General features: G+C 53.0%; 1 protein-coding gene across 1 annotated transcript; it reads right to left on the reverse strand.

The window, feature by feature from the left end:
- On the reverse strand, positions 1 to 19,566 carry SLC4A8 (solute carrier family 4 member 8). The gene is made up of 25 exons (XM_075133868.1): positions 19,428 to 19,566; positions 14,153 to 14,234; positions 13,346 to 13,480; positions 12,571 to 12,706; positions 12,196 to 12,356; positions 11,079 to 11,267; positions 10,584 to 10,672; positions 10,294 to 10,451; positions 9,843 to 9,930; positions 9,214 to 9,360; positions 8,955 to 9,046; positions 8,303 to 8,477; positions 8,050 to 8,183; positions 6,900 to 7,145; positions 6,691 to 6,796; positions 5,630 to 5,791; positions 4,834 to 4,947; positions 4,318 to 4,479; positions 3,485 to 3,736; positions 2,673 to 2,741; positions 1,968 to 2,141; positions 1,731 to 1,868; positions 1,210 to 1,307; positions 615 to 719; positions 1 to 367 (listed from the first exon to the last, which is right to left on the reverse strand). Exons 1-24 carry the CDS (start codon positions 19,470 to 19,472, stop codon positions 632 to 634), a joined length of 3,240 nt encoding a protein of 1,079 aa, XP_074989969.1. The 5' UTR covers positions 19,473 to 19,566; the 3' UTR covers positions 1 to 367; positions 615 to 631.
- Between the last annotated feature and the right edge of the window lie 1,464 nt (positions 19,567 to 21,030).

Below are 21,030 nucleotides of genomic sequence, written 5' to 3' on the forward strand. Positions count from 1 at the left end.
GTACATTCAAAGTTTATATTTGGAAAAAAGAGAAAGGAGAGGAGGAATTAGATATTTAAAAAAATAGCACTGAATGATAAAGCGGTAGCAGTCCCTCTACCACTACAAAACCGCAACAACACGCACACGTACACACGGAGGCTGAACGACACCGAACTCCCATTGACTGCGATGTGCACCTCAGTTTGCTGGTCTAGAGATACTGAATGCCTGAAGCACACCAAGGATAACTGAAAACATCCGCATGGCTTTCATGGGAATCCTCCAATTGAAAAAAAAAGCAGTTTCTCCCCGTGTCTGCGTTGGCACATCCCTGAGTCACGTTCTCACTCCTCTCCTTCAAAGTCAAGATTCCTAAACATGAAAACTGGGGGGGCCGGGGAAGAGAAAAAGAGGGAGAGCGTCAGCAGTGGAAGACCTGCGGCTGCTGCTGATTCAGCCCCGTTTGTGGGACCACCCCAGCAGAGGGGAGCTGGTTTGCACGCCGCGGTGCGCGCTGCCTGCTGCCAGGGACGGGCCCTTGGCTTGGCACGGCCGGCCGAAGCACGGGAAAACCGCAGGCGTGCGCCATCGCTCGCGGAGGAGCACGGTCACATTCACACGCAGTCCTTTACCTCTTTCCTGCCCGGATTCAGAGTTTTTCTGTGTTCATAGTGAGAGCCTTCCATACAGTCGTTTTTGACATTTCATCCGAGATATTAATCTCGGAAGGATCAGCCCTGCAATAAATATGTTACATGGCAATCCGTAATTATGGAAACTGATGCCACCGAGTGCATTAGCATCAGCAAGAGGAACCGGGGGGCCTCAGCTCAGCATAAACACGGGAGGTTTTGCTGGACGAGGAGTTTTGGGAGGCAAGCCCGAGAGCTGCAGAGCAACAGCTCCGTGCGAAGGCTCTTGCTGGTGTTTAGCGCTGGGGCGGGCTCCTAAGCCACTGCTGATACAGATCATGCCTCATTTTTAAGTATGAGGATCTCCAGCTACCGTAAAGTCACCGATGATGCACGTTTTTGGGGTCAAACATGAGTTATGCAGCCACCCAGAGCCCTGCGAACACCTCCTGCAGCCCTGCCCGTAAATTCGATTTTCCCACCAGCTGACTGCTGGTTTCTATGGGATGCTCAATAAAGACGCAAGTGGAGAAAATTGTGCCAAACACCTTCAAACTAATCTTGCCGGGGGTCCTGGTGCTTGGTGGGGCTTTACCTGTCACTGTTTTGCTTTGGGATATCCGAGTCGCTGGTCTTCCCCAGTTTCAGCTGAACTGAATTTGCAGCAGCAGCTTCCATCATCTTCTGGGACTCCTGATGTAAAAAGGGACAAATCAAGCGCTCTGCCTTTGATCGAAGTGGAGATAAACTGAACACCCAGGAAAAACATTGCGGGCTGCCCTCACCTTCTGACCCCTGCAGCAGGGTAAAGACCGTTCACTCCAAACATTTTGGAGGGGTTAAAAACAGCACTATGAGCAGATCTTTCCATAATAATAATAATAATCATCTTTATTATAAAAGAATAATTTTAAAAATTATGCCTCTATTCAAGTGTTAAACTCCCTGCTAATTTAAGGGAAAAAAAAAAAGGTTAAGATGCAGGATCCAGGTTATTAGGATCTATTTCTATTTAGTTCTGATCTTCCCCCAACATCTAAAGACAAGCTGTGATAGAAACAGGCAGCCTCACAGCCCGAGGGAGATGTCCAGCCCCGAGCACTCAGCAAGCTTTACCTCTTCTTCTTTGGCTTCATTTTTGGCATCGTCCAACTTCTTCTTCTTGCTTTCCGGCATAAGGTCATCCAGAAAGCTGAGCTCTCGCTTCGAGAAGCAGAAATCCATCACTTTCCGGACAAAAACAAGAGCCAAAACCTTCACGAAGAAGAGGGAAGATGCGGCGAGGTCAGAGATGATGCTACATCTCACTCCGACACTGCAAACGTCCCGCTGCCGAGCGGCACCGGCTCTTACCATCATGGGGAAGATGATGGCGGCACGGGACGCCTTGATGCCCCAGAGCAGGACGAGGCAGATCAGCTGGATCAGGGTGAAGAAATGCACCTTTCGCAAGGGGACGTGCCGCAGGTAGATGAAATCCGGCTGGTGTTTCGCCGGCATCCAAAACAGCTTCAAGCGATCGAAGAACTGCAAGATAAAAGTGGAAACGTTGCCACCTGGGGACTGCGGAAAGTTTCTGGCCCTGTTGAGACGTGGAGGGAGTTTTCAGGGTCTTGCTCGCAATGAGAAATCATGGATCCCACCACGCTCCTGGCAGCAGCACCCATTTTCCCTTCATTCCATCTATGAACCAGCTTGCCCATGAAAGCTGCCCGCCAAATTGCAATTATTCCACGTTATTGTGTTGTTAGCATTTCTTGGTTCGCTGAATCCCCCGGCAAGGATTTCCAACAGTGGTAAAAATTTGCACCGAATTCCCCCATTTTCACGTAAGCAAACACTGACCTGCCCTAAACTGGGAAACAGGGCGCGCTGAACTTGCCGGGTCCTCCAGCCCTATGTACCTCCTCTGCCTCCACCAACCTTTTCCTTACACAAAATATTTTCATTGCTTGCTTTCAGAGAGGTTTTTATCCGTGCCACTGCTTTTTTTCCTGCTGCTACGGAGACGAAGTACCAGGGAGCAGCCATGCTGCACGCTGTAACAAAAGTCCGTACCTGAATTCCTCTGAGCGACGACACGCCCATGTAGAGAAAGACACCATAAAGCACGGGCATTGGTATGAACTGAAAAAAAGAATGCAATGATTTTTTATTTTTTTTTTAAATTGCATTTTCCGTATTACCGCTCTCTTCTACAGAGACTGCCTAAAACTGCCTAAAGCTTTCTAGTTTCCACAGGATTTTAACCAGTAGAGATTTTGTGCGTGCGAGTCAGCTAATGCTCTGCTTTAGGCTGAGCGTCAGAATAATCTTATTTTCCAGAAAGGTTGGGGGAAAATAGGCGATTTCACCCATGCTACCATACGCCACGTTCTGTGACAGTAGAAAAATATTTCTACATATTCTTGTTGCGACACGCAGAAGTGGCATGCCTCCCTTCAGCCTAGAGCCAGGCGACTCTGCGGGAGGAGCACGCAAGGAAGCCCGTGGGGACGATGTCAGCGCGTGCGGCTACCGGGAACGGCTGTTCTGAGGCATTTGGGGGAGCAAATTGCCACCCATAAAGTGCTGCCCGTTTGGAAGAGAGCAGATGAATATGCTTAATCGTAACCCATAAACACGGGTGGGTCTGAAAGACACCGGGAGGTTAAAGCAGTTGTCTCGCTCGCTTGCCTCGAGCGCACCAAACTGGGGTCTGAAGGGCTGGAAAGCATAACCGAGGCTGGTCCCCGCCGTGGGTCAAGCCCCAAGGTTTGGGATCACCTCCTCCTCCGCTCCACAACTACTCAGGCCTGGAGAGAGGGGACTAATTTTGTACAGCCTCCAAAAAGCTCCTGGTTGTGAGGCGTTTTGTGTTTTCCTCTTACCTTTAACACAGAAGTGAAGAAGACAGAGCAGCCCATGAGCACAAAGATCATGAAGCCAGTGACTCTCTGCTCTCGTATCCCCAAAAACTTGGGGTGTTCTCCGGGAGCTGAGCAGTTAGACTCTACTTTGAGGCTATTCACGTGGGTGATGGATAGGACGGTCGCAGCCACAAACCAGGGCAGCCCCATCACGGAGCACACCCCGAGCATCACGGCCACCATGAAAAGGTCCAGGTGGTACCCGCATCCTTTCTGCAGGGAGCAAAACAAGAAACAGAGCATCCCACAGCACAAGAGCAAGGACGACGTCGCAAGTCAGACCAAAACCCTACTTGAGCTCAAGTCAACTTCTTGAATATTTAAAGCAAGAATTGGAAACAAATAAGGATGCATCCAGGCTTTGCACAAGCACCTTGCATGAAAATCTGGCAGGAGTTCAGACAAAGTGGATTTGGAGAGTTTGTGATACTTCTCCAAAAAAAAAAAATTGACTATTTTTTTCATTCATAAAGAAATTTCCACCACTTGCAAGTAAGGTGTGACTCTGAGTTATCCCTCGCAACTCATCAAAATGATTCCTTCCCCTAGCTGCTGCTGACTTTTTAAAACAAAAACGCTCTTCTATATTGCTCTAAGATTAATTTGCTGCTCCGCAAGATTGCTCATCTGAACTCCCCTCATTTGCTCCCTACGTCATCATTAATCCAGGAGAGCATCCTGCCACGCAGCCTGACGTTGTCCCAAACCAAAGCCTTCACAAAGCATTTGGAATAGGAGCTTCTCCTGTACCTGCAGCCCGGAGCGGGTCGGGGTCCTCTCTTGCAGCCCCTTACCTTCAGCCTGTGCTCCTTCCTGTTCACAATAACGGCAGTGATCTGCTGGTCCATGAATATCAAGATGGTGCAGAGCAGAGCTGGGATGAGTGCAGCCAACACCGTCCACCAAGGGTTGGGTCCTATGGGGTTGATGAACCACCCGCGGTCATCTCTGGTAGGCTGCAACAAAGCACGCACATCAGGATCACCTCCCAGCCCAGCCGCTGCACCGGCTTTGATGTTCCCCTCCATCCCTGTGTCAGACCATCTCCCAGCCCTGGCTTCATGTCACCCTCTCCCATGGGGTTCAGCAGTGCCAGTGTCCTCTTCACAAGCACCCATAGATACTTCTCTGTAGGTATCTAGTTTTGGGGCTGTCTTCTTGTTTCCAGAAGGAAACAATGCACTTGGAGGTGGAAAGGGAGATGGTCACACCACCAGCATCTCCTCCAGACTCGGCCCTGTCCTGCCCTGGCGTCACCTTGTGGCATCCCCAAGGGCTGAAACCAGCTCCGTGCCAGAACACCCCATTACCTTGAACATATGGGGGACGTGGAGCTTCGGTGATGGGATCCCAATCATGAAGTCAATGAGCACCATGATGACGATGGTGAGGAAAACAGCAAAGTCGCTTATTGTGGACCGTACCTGGGGCGAGAAACCAGAGCTGAAAGGGGCATCGCAAATGGGGCCATAACACGAGATGGAAAAGTTGGGGACATCAACAACATTAAGGCTCGTTAACAAAATTCCACCACTCTGAGGCCATGCAGCCAAATCCCTTGGTTAGACACTGTTGCTGTGTTTGTCCCTGTGAGATCTGGTGTCAGACAATAAAAAAAAAAAGTTTAATTAGGTGGAAAAGGGTTGTTTTAATTCAAACCTTAAAAAAACGTTAAAAAATAAGGAAGCAGATGTCCGCCACTACAGCCACACTCACAGCTAAAATGGGAATAAGGCACTGAGGCATCACTTGTTCCTCAAAACGAAGAAATAGTCTCTTTTTCTACGGCAGCTCCTCATTTAAATCAACTGTCCCCTTGAGCCCATAATGAACAGAAGGTGAAAAAAAATAACTTTGGAAGACCTGATTTCCCACTGCCTGAGCAAAAAATCGCTCTGGGGCAGGTCGTGAGGCAGGTGGGAAATGCTACGATCGTTTTGCACTCATGGAAACGAGTGAGGGACATCCAAGCTGATGGAGAGCTTGGCCTTCAAGGTCAACATTTCCCAGCTTGACCACGTGGTGGCAAATACTGCTTAGTGCTCCAGGAAAGCCATTTTGGGAAATGAGTGTGGAGACTGCTGCTGGCCACCATCTTCTACCTACTCTGGTTGGGAAGTAACGGCTGGTTTTAAACTTCTTCAATAAGCTCGACAGGACAAAGGTGGAGAAGAAGAGGATGCAGCACCAGAAGAGGACATTAGGTGTGTAGGGGCCATTGCGTCCACAGGCAGGTCCTTGAAACTCTCCATGCAAATACCGACATTCCTGGAGAAACAGAGTGTCAGGACACAAAGGCAGTGCACATGCGGCAAGGAAACCTCAGATAATAGGGGTTTTTTGAGGATCTCGGTCCAAGATCCATGACCTGGTAACTGCTGCTGCCAATAGAGATTTATATTTAATGAGCAGCAGCAGCTGAACAAGTGACACATCGAACTAGACATGGGAGAGCGGAGAGACGAGATGTGATGGGACACCGTACCACAGACCCACAGCACATCCTCCGCTTGAATGGCAGGTAACCGTGGCTGAAGAAGACACCAGAGGGGAAGGACACGCTGGAAATTCTTGGGGATAGAGGAAAAGGGAACAGGGAAGGAGGGCTAAGGCAACCGTGATAGGAAAGGAGAAGAGACACATCGTCCCTTCCCAGTGGACATGGCCAAGAGGGGATGGAGGTGTCCATAAGAGCTTCCCATCCTATGCCTGGGCTCTGCTTCCAGCAACACCAGCCCGAGAGGCTGCTCAGACATGCAAATTTATGCACGTACCTACAGACAGCACTGAGTAAGCAAGCAAGGCCTGGAGTTATTAGGAACCAATTAAGGAAGCCAATTACTACCTTCAAGCATGAACTTAAGTCCTCCAACTGCTACAATAATCAAACCACCCACTTAGCCTTGCTCCTGGTCAGAAATACTGTCCTGCAACCGGGTTGAGGACCCACGACGTTGGGGACAAGGTGGACTGGACAAGATAGAGTCTCCTTCCCAGGCCCACGGGGGTTAAAAACCCCACATTAGGTTTAAGCGATGACTTTTCAGAGCAGCACTAGCACAGTTTGGAGCCCATCATCACCTGAAGGGCTCCGAGTTTTTGCACCATGCGAATGCCCCTGGACCCCACGGCCGTGGGGCAAGGACGCAGCAGCTCGGGGCACTTACAGTCACTGTGAGGTTTTCCCAGGTGATGCCAGACACGTTGATCTTGTTGCTCTCCCAGAAACGCAGGGTTTCGTTGCTGGGATGGGTCGGTGCCTCGCACTTACAGCTGGGAGGAGAGAAGCCAAGACAGGGGTAAGGGAAAGGCGATGGAGGTGCAGCCCTGAGCTCCTGCCAAGGGGCAGCAGCATTTTAGGAGGAAAAAAACCCACTAGTAGATGGTGAGGAAGTCCAGCTTGCTGTGCATGTGCACAGGGTAGGTCTCTCGCAGGTGACTCAGCTTCTCTAGAGCCTCGTAGATGAAGATGATGCAGATGAGGGAGGCAAAGGCTTCTTCGGTGAAGCGGGTGATGTAGCAGACCAAACAGCTGGCGTCGGTGGCCACCAGCACTATGCAGAAGAAGGTGGTCCACAGCCCGATGCACGCCCGCAGAGAGAGATAGGAGAGCGTGTAGTCCCTGGGAAACCAAAATAAAACAAAAGGTGGAAAGGCCAGCAAGAGGCTCCGAGCCGTGCCCTCCTTCGGGGAAAATCGGGAGCAATTTAGGAGCGCGTCAAGGCTGCGGATGGTAAACGCAGTTTCCGTGTACTACTACAGACAGCCTCGGGGCTGCGGTGCAGGGTGTGGACCCGCAGGAGGAGAGGCCAACTTTTTAATTATCATTATTTAGCAATTATCTTGTGTTAATGCCCTGCAGGCTAATTGAGGCCAGGTCCCTGTTGAGGAAGGTGGTGTTCTCCCACATCACCCTGATGCCCGAACACCAAAACTGGCTGGTTTTGTGCCCAGTCACCTGCTGCCAGCAAGTGGGGGCTTAATAGTAAATTTAAATTGCAATAAGGGTGGTTCATTTCACATCAAAGTCATCACAACAAAAGAACTGTCATGAAAAATATCCATTTCACATGAAAAGCTCCTACTTTTTCAAGACAATCATCAAAATATTTCAGCAGAAGACTATTTGGATATTTGGGCAAACTGTATTTCCACTTCCAGCAAAAATCAGGCTAAAAAGTGCCTGGTTTTGCACTCAGAGGGAAGCAAATCTTCCCTCATTCCCAAACCAGAGTGATTTGTCTCATCTTCCTTGTGCAGCCCATCTTGGGCATCCGCATCCTTGCGGTTTCTCCTCCTCCCGCTGCTTTTAACCCTAAAAAGCCCAGATGACCCCATCCACCCTTCAGAGACCAAGGGCCCTTACACCATCACGTACTAAAGCAGCAGCGTGCAATGTCTACGACACAGAAGACAACTTAAATCTAACAACTACCACTGAGAAAAAGAAGAGAAAAACCTCTTCTCTCCATCACTGCCGCCTTCTGAAGGCCCTCGCAGCACCCAGCCACAGCAGCCAGCCTTACTTGCAGAATTTGTAGAGGATCTTCTCAAACACGAGGACGGGTCCGGTGCTGCCGAGAATGGTGAGAGGTTGGCCAGCAAAGAGGGAATACACCACGCCGGTCATGGATGCGCCCAGCAGCGACTCCATGGCACTCTGTCCGGGGAAGAGAGGCAGCAGTGAGCAAATAAACCATTAGGGGAAAAAAAAAATGCAGCGAGGACTTTTGCATGGGTTTTATCCTCCCCCACGCCACCCAACAGAGAGGTGCTCACTATGTGGCCGTTGGTCGCCTCCCCCAGCAGTCCCCCGAAGGTGATGACAGGGGACATGCAGGCACAGTAGAGGAAGAGAAAGGACGCCAGACACTGCAGGCTCAGACCGTCGCGAAAGTCGCTCCAGAACCACGGGGCTTTTCGCTTCACATCCAGGATCAAACCTCCAAAGAGCCTGGAGGAAAGAAAAAGAAATAGACTGTTTTGCTGGAAGACCACGCTGAGTTTCCTTTGCCGCAAAAGGACAATCACAGGCACAGAAGAGCTTTCGGTGCTAAAAAGCAGCAGTCTCCTCCTCCCGTTTTATACCCAGTAGAAACTGAGGCACACTAAAAACCCCGCCAACAAAAAGAAAAAAGACCTAACCTGAGAGCCCCTCTGATGGCAACAGTCCCATGCTTTGAGAAGCAGCAGAGCTCTACCTGGAGGTGTTTATGCATCTGCTTCCACCCCAAATCGAGAAAACCTACGGGCAACGACGCTGTGGCTGAGCCCTGCTGCCCAGACCTCTCACCCGCCCAGCCCAGGGGACCAAGCTGGTAACGTGGAGCCCCTTCGCTGAACCAATTCACCCCAAAAACCTGCTAGAAGGGAAGGTGCATGCTCAGATTTTAGAGGCAAACAGAAGAAAAAAACCTGTTAAAGCTCACACCTTCCTGTCTGCTCCAGTTCAGGACCACTGTGTTTCTCCGGCTTGCTGTGAGAAGCACTGTCATCGAGAGCTCCCGGCATCTTCCTTTTCTCCTGTTAAAATGCAAATAAGATAAAGATATGTATTTGTAACCACTGGCTTGTTTTGCTTCGGGTCTGGGTACAAACTGGGACCTTGTGAATTTGGGCCCCTGAACGCATCCCCAGCCGTGCCGCCATCCTGCCCGTCCCCCTCGCGCCTCCTCTGCTGCAGCACCCACCTGCGAAGGGACGTTTTTCGGGGGCTCGATTCGGATCGACGGATCCCACTCTCCCGGCGGCAAAACCGTGACCTGATCCAGAAATTCGTCGATGCCGGCCACAAGGTCAGCCCGGTTCTTGGCTTTATAGGCAACGTCATGGAAAACCTGCCGATAGGAGACAACCTGGTGAGAGGACAACCCAGCTAGGATGGCCTAACCGGTGCAATAAGCTCTTGGCTAAATGCAAGATAATTTTCCCCAGATTTTCTGCTGGAAATGGCAGGAAATATTCCCCCAAAAGGACAAATCTGTGCATCGTCTCCACGAGGCTCCCGTCCCCCATGGCACACCACAGCCTTTTGCTTAAAGAGAAGGTTTACTGGCCCTGGCAATGCCACCACTGGGGACAGCGTGCTGGGGACTCCGGGGAGAAGGATGAGGTGCAGATGCACCCCGGGTGCGATTTCAGCCTCCAGGATGTGGGGTGATGCAAATCCGCATGTTTGCTTTAGGGTGCGAAGGAAGGGTGGGCTGTTTGGAGAGCTGCGGGCAGCTGGGACAGCAAATCATCTTCCTCACTGCTACAGAGACAGGGAGAGGTCAAGAAAGCCAAAAACGAGCCGGAGTTATCTCTTATCTTGTCGCACCTCATCCGTCATGATAGTAGCCATGGACCTGCCGATCTCATGGTACTGATGGGCTTTTCCTTCTGGTCCAAGCAAAACAAACAGGAACCTGGGCAAGAAGAACAAAATGAGAGAGAAGAACATGCCCTTGCTCAAAGAGCACCCAAGGAAATCCCTGGGAGCTCCCAGCCCAGAGCGCGGCTCAAAAGGGCTCACCGACTCCAGTGATGAATTTGAAATTCATCAAAACCAATTGCAAATTTAATTTTTGGGCCGACTTTCATTAAAATTGGCCAATGGATTTAAAAGCTACAACAGGGAAGGGAGAAACAAAGACAAGGAGATGTGGGTGGGAGAAACGTGCTTGCTCCCGCTGGCCTTGTTCCCCTGGGACGCCAAACTGATGCATGCAATTTGATATTGTTTTGTTGGGGGTTTTTTTAAGTAAAAACTTTGTGCTTCTCATTCAGACCTTGTTGGGATGGGAACTTCCGTCATGCCCGAGAGAAGGACAGCCGGGGTCAGGCGGACAAATGCCACGATGGGCTGGTGAAGGAAATCCAGCTCTCCTACGAGCACATTGGACGCTTCAGCCCCGGTGGGAATTTTCTTCATGAAGTGCAGCTCCGCCTGGATACGAGAAGCGATTTTCAGGCAATGACCCCAAAAGCAAAGCCCACAGCACTCTGCAGCACACTCTGCAGCCAAGTTTGCAAGAGCAAATCTGGCCCTAAAAGCGTAAGAAAGCTACGAGCGTCTCACCTTGCTTAAATCCATTGCGTTGGTTTCATGGTTCACCCCATTTTTAGCTTCTGCAGTGGTGGGAGAAGGATGAGGGGTGAGTGTTTGGGCTGGTAGGAAAAAGACAGACTTAGAAAGACAGACAAAGAGCAATTGGGACGCTTCTCCCTTGCCAGGACAAGTCTAATGGGGCCAAAGCCTGGCAGAAACCCTCTCCTGGTGCCAAAGCCCTGCAGGAACCCTCACCTGGTGCCAAAGCCTGGCAGAAACCCTCTCCTGGTGCCAAAGCCCTGCAGGAACCCCCTCCTGGTGCCAAAGCCCTGCAGGAACCCCCTCGTGGTGCCAAAGCCCTGCAGGAACCCCCTCGTGGTGCCAAAGCCCTGCAGGAACCCCCTCCTGGTGCCAAAGCCCTGCAGGAACCCCCTCCTGGTGCCAAAGCCCTGCAGGAACCCTCTCCTGGTGCCAAAACCCTGCAGGAACCCTCTCCTGGTGCCAAAGCCCTGCAGGAACCCTCACCCGGCTTGTCAAGGAGGTGCGGGTCTGACTGCTTCTTGCTGCCATCAGCAAATGAGCGGACGATGGGGAGAAGGTTGTTTCTTTTCTTCTCATTCTGATGGTGATGCTTCTTCAAAAGGACTTCTCGAACTTTCGCCCGCATGCGCTCGTCAAACTCCGGGGACTGTTCTTGCTGGCCTAGGATCATATCTGGGGATGGCAAAGGGAAATGAAGCCGTCAGAGCAGAAACCCCCCAAGTCCCGACCCCCGAAGCCCCCCAGGGAAGGCTGTGCCACGCAGGATACCCCACGGTGCGCTCAGCCTTGCCTAGCAAGGCATTTTAGTACAGTTCAGCCTTTGCAGCGAAAGCAAGAATTTTCTTTTGCTAAAAAATATCATCAAAGGGCTTATTCATCACTCCGCTAAGGTAATTATTTCCCATTCTAAATAACGCAATTTTCTTGCCCGATCTGGCCTTTCTGTCTGACTCGACACATTTAACCAAATTATAAGCAATCTATAGCACAGACTTTCCCAGAGTTTCCTTGCCTGACCGACTGCAATTTGCCGAGCCCAGGGAGAAATGGGCTAAGAACGGCTCCGACTTCTCCAGCTCTTGAAAGGGCTGAAGGGAGACCTGCCAGTCAAAGATAATTTCTCCAAAGCTGCTTTTTCAATTAACTTCAATTATCTTCCCCACAGAAATACACTGCTTGGTCATCTGCCAGATAAACTCTGCCTTTAAAACTCTTAAATCCTGGATGTTAAGGCAAAAGAAAAAAAAGAATGCGAGGCAATGGCTTGTAATAAATAGATTATTTAAGGAGGTTCAGCTCTTACGCAGACTCCGTATTTCTAAGAGCTAAGCCCTGACACACGCTCCTTTTTGCCTGGAGAATATTCTCTAATCGCTTCTCTAACCCCACAAATTGCTTTCAAAAGGATCCCATATTGGAAGAAAAAGCTGGTGTGACTGTTGCACGCCCAGTCTACATCCAAAACCAACCTCACGACTTAAAAACACAGTGGGACTTCTGGAAAAGGACGTGCCATTGGGGCAGGGTTTGATTTGGGAGTGAAGGGCACCACGGCAAACCGAGCTTGGCCGTTCCCGGAGGGATGCGGCGCCCAGGGTACCTGCAATCTCTTCGATGCTGTTGGCGCAAATGTCCAGCAGCACCGTGCCATTGATGATGCAGCTCCTCAGCTCGAAAAGGCTGTGCAAGGACAGTGTGGCCACGTAGGGCTTGCTCCAGCGCTCGCCACCATCTTCCACGTCCTCCTCAAACTTCAGCCACCTGCGGACATCGGGTGCGATCAATCCCTTTGCAAGAAAACAGCCTCAGCTCTGCAACCCCTTTAACAGAGCTACGGGGTAGCAAGAGGAGAAGGCTCCTCGCATCGGCACCTGCAGCTGCAAAAGCTTCACGTCCCGGAGAGCGGAAAGCAGAGCCCCCGGGCGCTGCCGGCGCGGGGGCTCCTCTCCCACCGCAGCCGGCAGCAGGGATTCACCTTGCCGTTTCCTTCCACTCAGCATCTTCGCCATCTTTCACGCAGATCTCATCCAGCTCAGTGAACAAGTCGTGCGGGACGTGCTGCTCGTCCTCCTCGGTCCCGAGGATGAACTGCACCCGCTGGGACGGGGTGTCTGGGAGCAGAAGACAAAGCCCCGTCCCGTTACCGTGCCTGAATGCGGCTCGTCACGTTCATACGCAAAGTGGGCATCGGATGAGCTCCAGTTCAGCCATAAATACGGCTAGGTCTGTCCCCTAATATGATCATTATTTCCCATTCTAAATAACGCAATTTTCTTGCCCGATCCGGCCTTTCTGTCTGACTCGACACATTTAACCAAATTATAGGCAATCTATAGCACAGACTTTCCCAGACTTTCCTCGGCTGACCGACTGCAATGTGCCGAGCCCAGGGAGAAATGGGCTAAGAACGGGTGCTCTCCCCTAGGTCTGTCCAGGCTTGCACAGAGCCACGGAGAAGGAGAAGCATCTATTCCACCTCTGCGTAAGGATGGGCAGCTCTCCTTCCCCACATTTCCATTTTTAAAGCCAGGATCCCTCTAAGGAAGAGAAGCCTAAATCCATTATGCATTTAACTGCCTTAAAAAAAAAAAATGAGATAAGTTTGGAAAAAGAGGGAAGGAGGGCCGTGCTAAATAACGCCACTCTCCCTCGGAAGAGCAGCAAGTCACTCAAACTAGCCACACGGACCTGCTTGCAGAGACCCCAGCGCCCACGTAGCCCCGAGGAGTGAGCGCTGCGGTGGGACTTACAGTGGTAGCCCTGCTCCGTGGGGGCAGAGTCCTTCTCCCGTTCCCGTTTCCGATGCTTCTGGCTGTGGGGTCGGTGATGCCGGTGGCTCTGCCTCACCAGCGGCATCCGCACGCCCACGTACAGGGTCCGGTGGCCTGCGAAAAAGCAGCATTTGCAGCACTTTTGGCATTGCGGCAATGGTTGACGTGGCTGGTGCCTTGCTAAGCCACGGTTAAATCCCAGGAGGAACACCAACTTCTCTTCATTTTATTTTCACCGGACCTCCTTTTTTCCAACTCGAACTTTGCAAAAGCAGAGCAACAAGTGATGGCTCCAGGTCATCTAAAAGTGCCTTGAAAGTATCAAACCTCTTCTCAAATTCCAGCTTCGGCTGGACAACACTCAGACTTGCTCATTAAGCAGCAGCAAAGGTAATTATCTTTAAAATCTTTGTATGGCACAAGGCAACAAGAGAAGATCAAATCAGTCCCATGATAATGAACTCCAGAACAAAAAAAGAAAATCACAGCCTCGCATCTGCAGCCGTCAAATTATTCTCCTGACCTCTCCGAGCCAGGAGCAGCCTCTGCAAGAAAACAGCCGTGAACTATCCAGCCCCGTGGCTAAAACTCATCCTGCGGCCTCTGCGGGGGCTTCTTCCCTCTGTTTACAAGCCGTAATATTAAAAAATGTGAAAATAACTGTGCTGCTTTATTAAGAAGCACGGCTTATTTCGCTGCACAACAAGTCATGTTGTAGGGACTTGGTGCAATGGGAAGACGCGCTGGGCTGGTGGCCCCTCGACCAGGATCTCGGCAGAGACTCACCTTCCAACTCCTCCTTCTCATAGTGAATATTGACAACGTTACTCGTTCTTCCCTGGTCAATCACCGCCTCTTCGTCATGTCTCTGTTTAGCAGTGAGAAGAAGGTAAAAGTTGGGGCTGGGTGTGTAGAGTTCCCGTACGTCCTCCCGGCCATCACCCACCCCTGCGTCCACGCGAGTCCACAAGCATCATGCCTCTGCGTGCCTCCTCCTCCAGGCATGGCCCTAAAAACATGGACTTAACCTTGTAGGAGGTTTTTCTTCCCATACCCAAATAAAACAGCCCAAAACATCACCTATATTGTACATAATGTGAGTCTGGAACTATTTACTATGGGGGAGAGGGATGAGTGTTTCAGACCAAAAAAAAACCAAACCTCCTGCTTTGTTGTTGCAGTTCCTTTCAAAAAAAAAAAAAGGGGGGGGATTTCCAAACTCGGAAAAAAAACCCCAAAACTGCACTTTTGATCACAGCCAGTTTCAGTCTCCAAACGTGATACCTGCAGGACTCACTAGATGGCACTTGGCCACAGGACATGGCCACCAACAACCTCCAAAGGCCCTCAAGAACCTGCAAGGGCAAAGCTTCATCTTCAGCCTCGGGCTTCCCTCGGTGCAAGCGTGCTTTCCACGGAAAACATCATTTATCTCTTTGCAAAAGCCAAGGGCTGAGAGCTAATGCCCTCCTCGGTTGAAACACCACTGCCAGTGCTGCATGAAGAGCATTTGTGCCTTAAAAGCCGAAGGAGAACTACAGGAGCAAACAGAAAGAAGTCTTTTTGCTTCTCTTTTCCCCTTGCCACCAGGGCTGGGGAAGGGGATTACCAGGCTGCGTTCAAAGAAATAAAAACCCAACCACGTCTCGCACTCCAAGTCACAACTGCGGCTTTGAAAGGGCCTCCTGGAAACACTTGATATCTTTTTTCTCCTCTTTAGGCTGCACTTTGTCTTTTAATTGCTATGCATGTCTTAAATACTAAAGAAAATACGTCACCGCCGCTCGGTTTCTCCTTCCTTGCCTGCACGGACAGTAACTAAGCCAAGAAAACCAAAATCTGTTCACCCGTGCAAAGAAAAACTCTGCAATGCCTGAACACCCGTTCGTTTTCATCGGTTTTCAAATTATTCCTTTATTAAAAGCACAAAGGGGAAGGTTTGGGGCTATTGAGTTGCTGAGGTTCATCTTTGCAAGCCCGTTGCCGTCATCACAGCGACCAAAAATGATTCAAACAAAAAAAAAAAAGGTCAAGATTCGCATCTAGTCGCTCAATTTCTGCAACTGAAGTTTGAAGAAGAGCAAAATACCGAGAAAAGTGGGGGAACCTGGATGAAATTCAAGAAGCAAGAGCTACGCCGTGCACTGGGAAACAGCCCAAAACAACCAAAGCTGTATTTTTCAAGTAAAACTTCAAATGCTGCGCTGGCATACGCTGCCCGATGTACTAAAAATGATGCATTAACCATGAAGACTTGTTAAAAAAAAAAGAGAATAAATAACTTATTATGATTTAAGCTGCTGTGAAATCTGCTTTTTATCCCCCGAATTACTGCTTCGAGTGCATAGCATTGTTTGCCGCCGCGCGGCAGCGATGCTCAGGAAAGCGCGCGCCTCCCAATCCCCGGTTAATTTGACGAGCAAGAGGAACAAACGCTTGTGTCTGGAAATGAGTTTGCTGGTCCCTGCGTACTAATTTCAAAGCCGACTTGTTGCTACCTCCCCGCCAGCTCCCGGGACTCGCCCACGTTACCCAGCAGCCAGATTATCACGCGCCTGTGGCTTTCCCGTCCTCCCTCCGACGACAGCCTCCGCCACCCTCCGTCCCTTCTTAGCAACGCACCCTGCTCCCCTCCGGATTTGCCAAAAAAAAAAAAAACCCCAGACTCCAACCTCGGAAAAGGCACGGGATGAAAGGGCTTAATAAAATCGCTTTACATCGTAATTTAAATAAAATGGCAAGCTCGAGCGCGTTACGTGGGCGTCAGAGTGGGAATAAACAGAGCGATTTGGGAGTCGCAGCTTTCCAACGCCCCGCGGGCGACACGGGGAAAGTCTCCTTCTCTCTTAGAAACCGTTTTACCTCCGTGCCCCGACCAGCGATGCTAAACCTGCCCCCGGCAGCCCTCCCCGGTGCAAAGCATCTCCCCCTGCCCGCCCTCCTGCGCTCCGGGGAAGTGCCAATGGGATTTTGGGGAGTTATCCCGCTGTTTGGGGTACGCTCAGCCCCTCGGCTTCGCTACCTGTAACTCTTCCAGAAGTATCATTTTGTCACCCCCATCCCGGTTCATCCTCATGTCGGTCATGGGTTTTTGGGGAGAATTGAACCTCCGGATCAGTCGGGGGGACACCGGGGTGGCCCTCTCCGAGAGGAGCTCGGTGGCACCCGCTGCGCACCGACCCCAGGGACACAAAAAGCGACCGTTGGAAAGAGAATCTGCGATGCGGACCCAGACGGTTATTTAAAGGCACGCACCCCAAGACTCTTCCCACTTGGAAAACTTAGTGGATGGGGAGAAACCAGCTCTGTTTTGAGCCAAAACTATCCCGGATAGAGAAATGGGGTGTAAATGCCGCATCCCGCCGGGGTGAAAGGCATAAGCAGCGTTTGGGTGTATTTAAAAGCACAAGGTGCCAAAATACAAGTGAGGTGCAAACCGCTGGGAAAACAGACGTTACGGGGCGGCCCTGATTTTCATCAAAATTTCCTGAAAAAAATCAGGGTATTTCAGGAAGGTCTCGCTTTGGCACGGCCTCCGTCCCTTCGGTGCTTCAATAAATCCTCGTTAGCCAGACCAAGTCCTAGCGTGCTATGGAAACATCCAGATAAGCCACATATTTAATCTCCTCGCTTCCTCCAGCTATCTCCAGCTCTACTTTATTTTCCAAGCTGAGTCAATCCATCATTTCCATCCTACAAATTCGTTTGCTCTAATGAACTTCCTCCCCGGCGCCGCTCGGCACAAAGGTTAACTGCCCGGCTTGCCCTGAAAGGCAACACGGGGTGTAAAATAACACGGCGGAGGAAGGTGACACCGAGGTCTAATCAGTTAAAATCCCATCGTGATCCAAGCTCGGATCCCCGCTGCTTTTTTATTATTTAGTATTAAAGCTTCAGGAGCAAAAATAGGAGGAAACAGGACAAGTGGGCACCTCCAGCTCCGCGGCAAGATGCTCCGAGCATCCCATCGCCCTTTCCCGGCCATTGCAGCACCCCCAAAATCGCGGCAAGCCCTGCCCGGAGATGCCACCGTAGGAAACGGCCCCACTCAAAACTCACTCGGTCCTCGTTAAGCCACTCAAATGAACTCGGAGTAATTATTTCATTGAGGAAATTGCTGGAGGATTTAAGGATTTAATAGGTTTATAGGATTTGTGGATCCATGGGCTTGGGTTGGGATGGAGCAGGAAGGAGAGACGCCTCTGGAAAGCAAGTGATCCCATCCCAGGATGGGTACCAGCACTCGCAGACGCTTCGCCTTCCCTCTCCGTTCCTCTCCGCTGCCGCCAGGCGCCTGGAAAACATCAAATCGTTGAAACTGGGCTGGGAAAGGGGACGCTGAGCTTTGCATCGCTCACTTTTGAGTTTTGGAGCAGCCAGAGTTGTTCCACTTCACTATTTTCTAAGCGAAAAGCTCCCGCTGGCTGCTTCGAAGCTGGTTTTGTCGGGAGGCTGAAAGTAATTATTGCTTGTAAAAATGAAATCAGAAATCGCTGGAGCAAAGGAGGAAGGTCCGTTTCGACACGCCTGCAGTGAACCCCTTCGTGTCATGAGCTCGGTGCACCCTCTCCCCTTGTCCATCTCAAGAAAACTTCTCCAAATTATTATTTTACTGCAATTTTTTTGTCCCAGGGGGAGAGAGAGGGATTTTTGAGTGTCCTGCCTCAGTTTACCTGTCCCAGTGCAATTCCTCTGGTTAAGAAAGAAAAATCTTTCCCTGGGAAAACTTTAGTGTAATTGAGGACGAGGAAAAGCACAAAGCAGAGGTTCAGGTCTGGCTTTGAGTCCTCAGGGGGAGGCGAAAGCATCGTGCGAGCAGGCAAACCTCGCGTCCCGACCCCCACCAGCAGCGGGAGGGAGGATTAATGTAATTAATCTCGCCCGAAGTGTAATTAATAACACTGATCCCGGTGTTATTATGGGATGAGGGTAACAGCGTGCATAGGGACAAATTGGGGGGCTGCTCCGGTGGTGGCCTCCTCTCCATCTCCATCCCACCTGGACAAAGCCACCATCCCCGCGGCTCCCTCCTTTGCTATCGTGGGGGTCAGCACCGTCCCCCCATGGGGACCCCTCTGGCTCCTGGGTCAGGATTTGAGCTGTGACGGGGACCAGACCCGGGTGCTTGCAACAGGAGGGGACAGGTCTCCGGAGCCCCAAAGTGGGGCTGCCAGGGGGGACGCAGGTCACGGCCCAGCATCGCCAGGACGTGACTGTCAGCCCTTGCCGGGGGAGATGTAAACGCCTTTCACTCTTTCCCGTGAGCTGTAATTTCACGATAGATTAATTAATTCTCCACCTCTCATTTGCCACCGAGAGCAGCTCCTCCAGCCAGGTCCCATGGGTGCAGCGGGGGGTCGGCCAGGCCCTCCCCAGGACAAGGAGGTGCTGGAAGAGGGGGGACCACCCAGCTACCTCCTGCCTGCACCCCAGCACCGGGTGCATCCGTGCAAGCGCCTGGTGGGGACAACAGCTGAGCCCCCCCGGGTGACTGGGTGGTCTGGGGCCCTGCGGGGACAGCGGCCTTTGTCCCCCCTCCAAAGGGCCCGCAGCATCACCAGGGGGTCACATCTAGATGCGGAGGAGGGGACAAGGGGGGCCCAGCAGGGAGCCCCCCAACAGGCATCGCGCAGGTGCCTTCCTCCCCTCCTCACATCCCTCCTGCACCCACCTTGAGCACCCCTTGCCCCCGCGCTTTGCGCCCCCGCCCCTCGACCTTGCAGTTGCCTTGCTGATGCCTTGCACCCCCCTTCAGAGGCCTGGCACCCCCTCGCACATCCCCGGCACCCCACTTTACAGACACCTATCACCCCCCTTACACCCCCCCACCTTGCAGATGCCCTTCACCCCCGCTTGCACGCCCCTTACAGCCCCCCACGCACCCCCCCTTGCAGATGCCTTGCCTCCCCCATGCACCCCCACCCCCCTGCTCCCCCTGTCCCCCCCCCCCGCCATCGGAAATGCCGCAGTGAGCAGCCACGGAGCATCCTCCGGCCGCACCGGCGGCACGGCCCGCCCGGGGGTACCGGGCATCCCCCCCCCCGGTGCCGCTGCCCCCCACCTGGTAGCTGAGGATCCCATCGGGCTCGTTGCTGCCGGCGGGCATGGCTGGGCCGGGGGGGGCCGGGCTCCCCCCCGGGGCTGGGGCCAGGGGGGGCCGCAGCCGGCTGCAGCCCCGGTGCCGCTCACACCGGCTCCACCATCTCCCGGAGCCGGGGCCAAACCCCGCCCAGGGCCGGGAGGAGGCGGCGGGCGGAGGGAGGAGGCAGGGCCGGGGGGTTCGGGGGGGCTGGGGGGCAGCGCCCGGCGAGGGTACTGCGGCCCCGCTTCGGCAGCCCCCACCCCAGCCCCGGGCCCCCGCCAGCATCATCCCCCCGGCCCCCTCCAGCATCACCCCCGCCCGATCCCCTCCAGCACCTTAGTGGCCCCCCTCCAGAACCATCCCCCCCGATCCCCCTCCAGCATCATCTCTCTGATCCCCCTCCAGCATCACCCCCCCAGCATCCCCCTGATCCCCCTCCAGCATCACCCCTGATCCCGCTCCAGCATCATCCCCATGTCCCCTCCAGCATCCCCCCCTTATTCCCCTCCAGCATCCCCGCCAGCTCCCCTCCAGCATCACCCCCAGCTCCCCTCCAGCATCACCCCCAGCTCCCCTCCAGCATCCCCGCCAGCTCCCCTCCAGCATCCCCCCCAGCTCCCCTCCAGCATCACCCCCAGCTCCCCTCCAGCATCCCCTCCAGCTCCCCTCCAGCATCAGCCCCAGCTCCCCTCCAGCATCCCCTCCAGCTCCCCTCCAGCATCAGCCCCATATCCCCTCCAGCACCACTCCCATGTCCCCTCCAGCATCACCCCCCATTATTCTCCTCCAGCATTACCCCCAGCTCCCCTCCAGCATCACCCCCAGATCTTCTCCAGCATCCCCCCAGCTCCCCTCCAGCATCACCCCCCACTGCCCTCCAGCATCCCCCCAGCTCCCCTCCAGCATCACCCCCAACTCCCCTCCAGCATCACCCCCATATCCCCTCCAGCATCACCCCAGCTCCCCTCCAGCATCACCCCCAACTCCCCTCCAGCATCACCCCCATATCCCCTCCAGCATCCCCCCAGCTCCCCTCCAGCATCCCCCCAGCTCCCCGCCAGCATCACCCCCATATCCCCTCCAGCATCCCCCCAGCTCCCCGCCAGCATCACCCCCATATCCCCTCCAGCATCCCCCCAGCTCCCCTCCAGCATCCCCCCAGCTCCCCCCCAGCATCACCCCCATATCCCCTCCAGCATCCCCCCAGCTCCCCTCCAGCATCCCCCCAGCTCCCCCCCAGCACCCCTCCTGGCCTCCTCCAGCATCCTCCCCCCCAACCCGCCACCCCCAGGCTGCAGCCAGCGCTGCCCCCCACGCCCCCACACCCCAGCTCTTTGCTCCTCCAGAGATCCCATTGCCCCAGCAGGAAAGGGGCAGAAACGGGGGGGGGGGATGGATATTTCCCCCTCCAATGGGCATTTTACAAAAGTCTTGGCAAACACTTGAAACGCTGCTGTGCCCCGAGCGGCTGAGGGCTCTGGACGGGCTCGACCGCTCCAATTTTGTGTCCTCTACCACCCCAAAAGCATTTAATATTTTCAAAAGAAACTGAGCTTAAACCCGCCCTTCAATCACTCACACA

The sequence above is a fragment of the Calonectris borealis genome, chromosome 30 (assembly GCF_964195595.1).
Source record: "Calonectris borealis chromosome 30, bCalBor7.hap1.2, whole genome shotgun sequence".
Taxonomy (NCBI): Eukaryota; Metazoa; Chordata; class Aves; order Procellariiformes; family Procellariidae; genus Calonectris; species Calonectris borealis.

Bases quoted from the DNA above. Each gene is read 5' to 3' on its own strand.
- SLC4A8 (XM_075133868.1), bottom strand. From the start codon at position 19,472: ATGCCCGCCGGCAGCAACGAGCCCGATGGGATCCTCAGCTACCAG. The intron at 12,707-13,345 runs GTAAGTCCCACC...TTCTGCTCCCAG, and splicing joins CACGGAGCAGGGCTACCACT to ACACCCCGTCCCAGCGGGTG. The intron at 9,361-9,842 runs GTGCGACAAGAT...TCCTATCGGCAG, and splicing joins CTACTATCATGACGGATGAG to GTTTTCCATGACGTTGCCTA.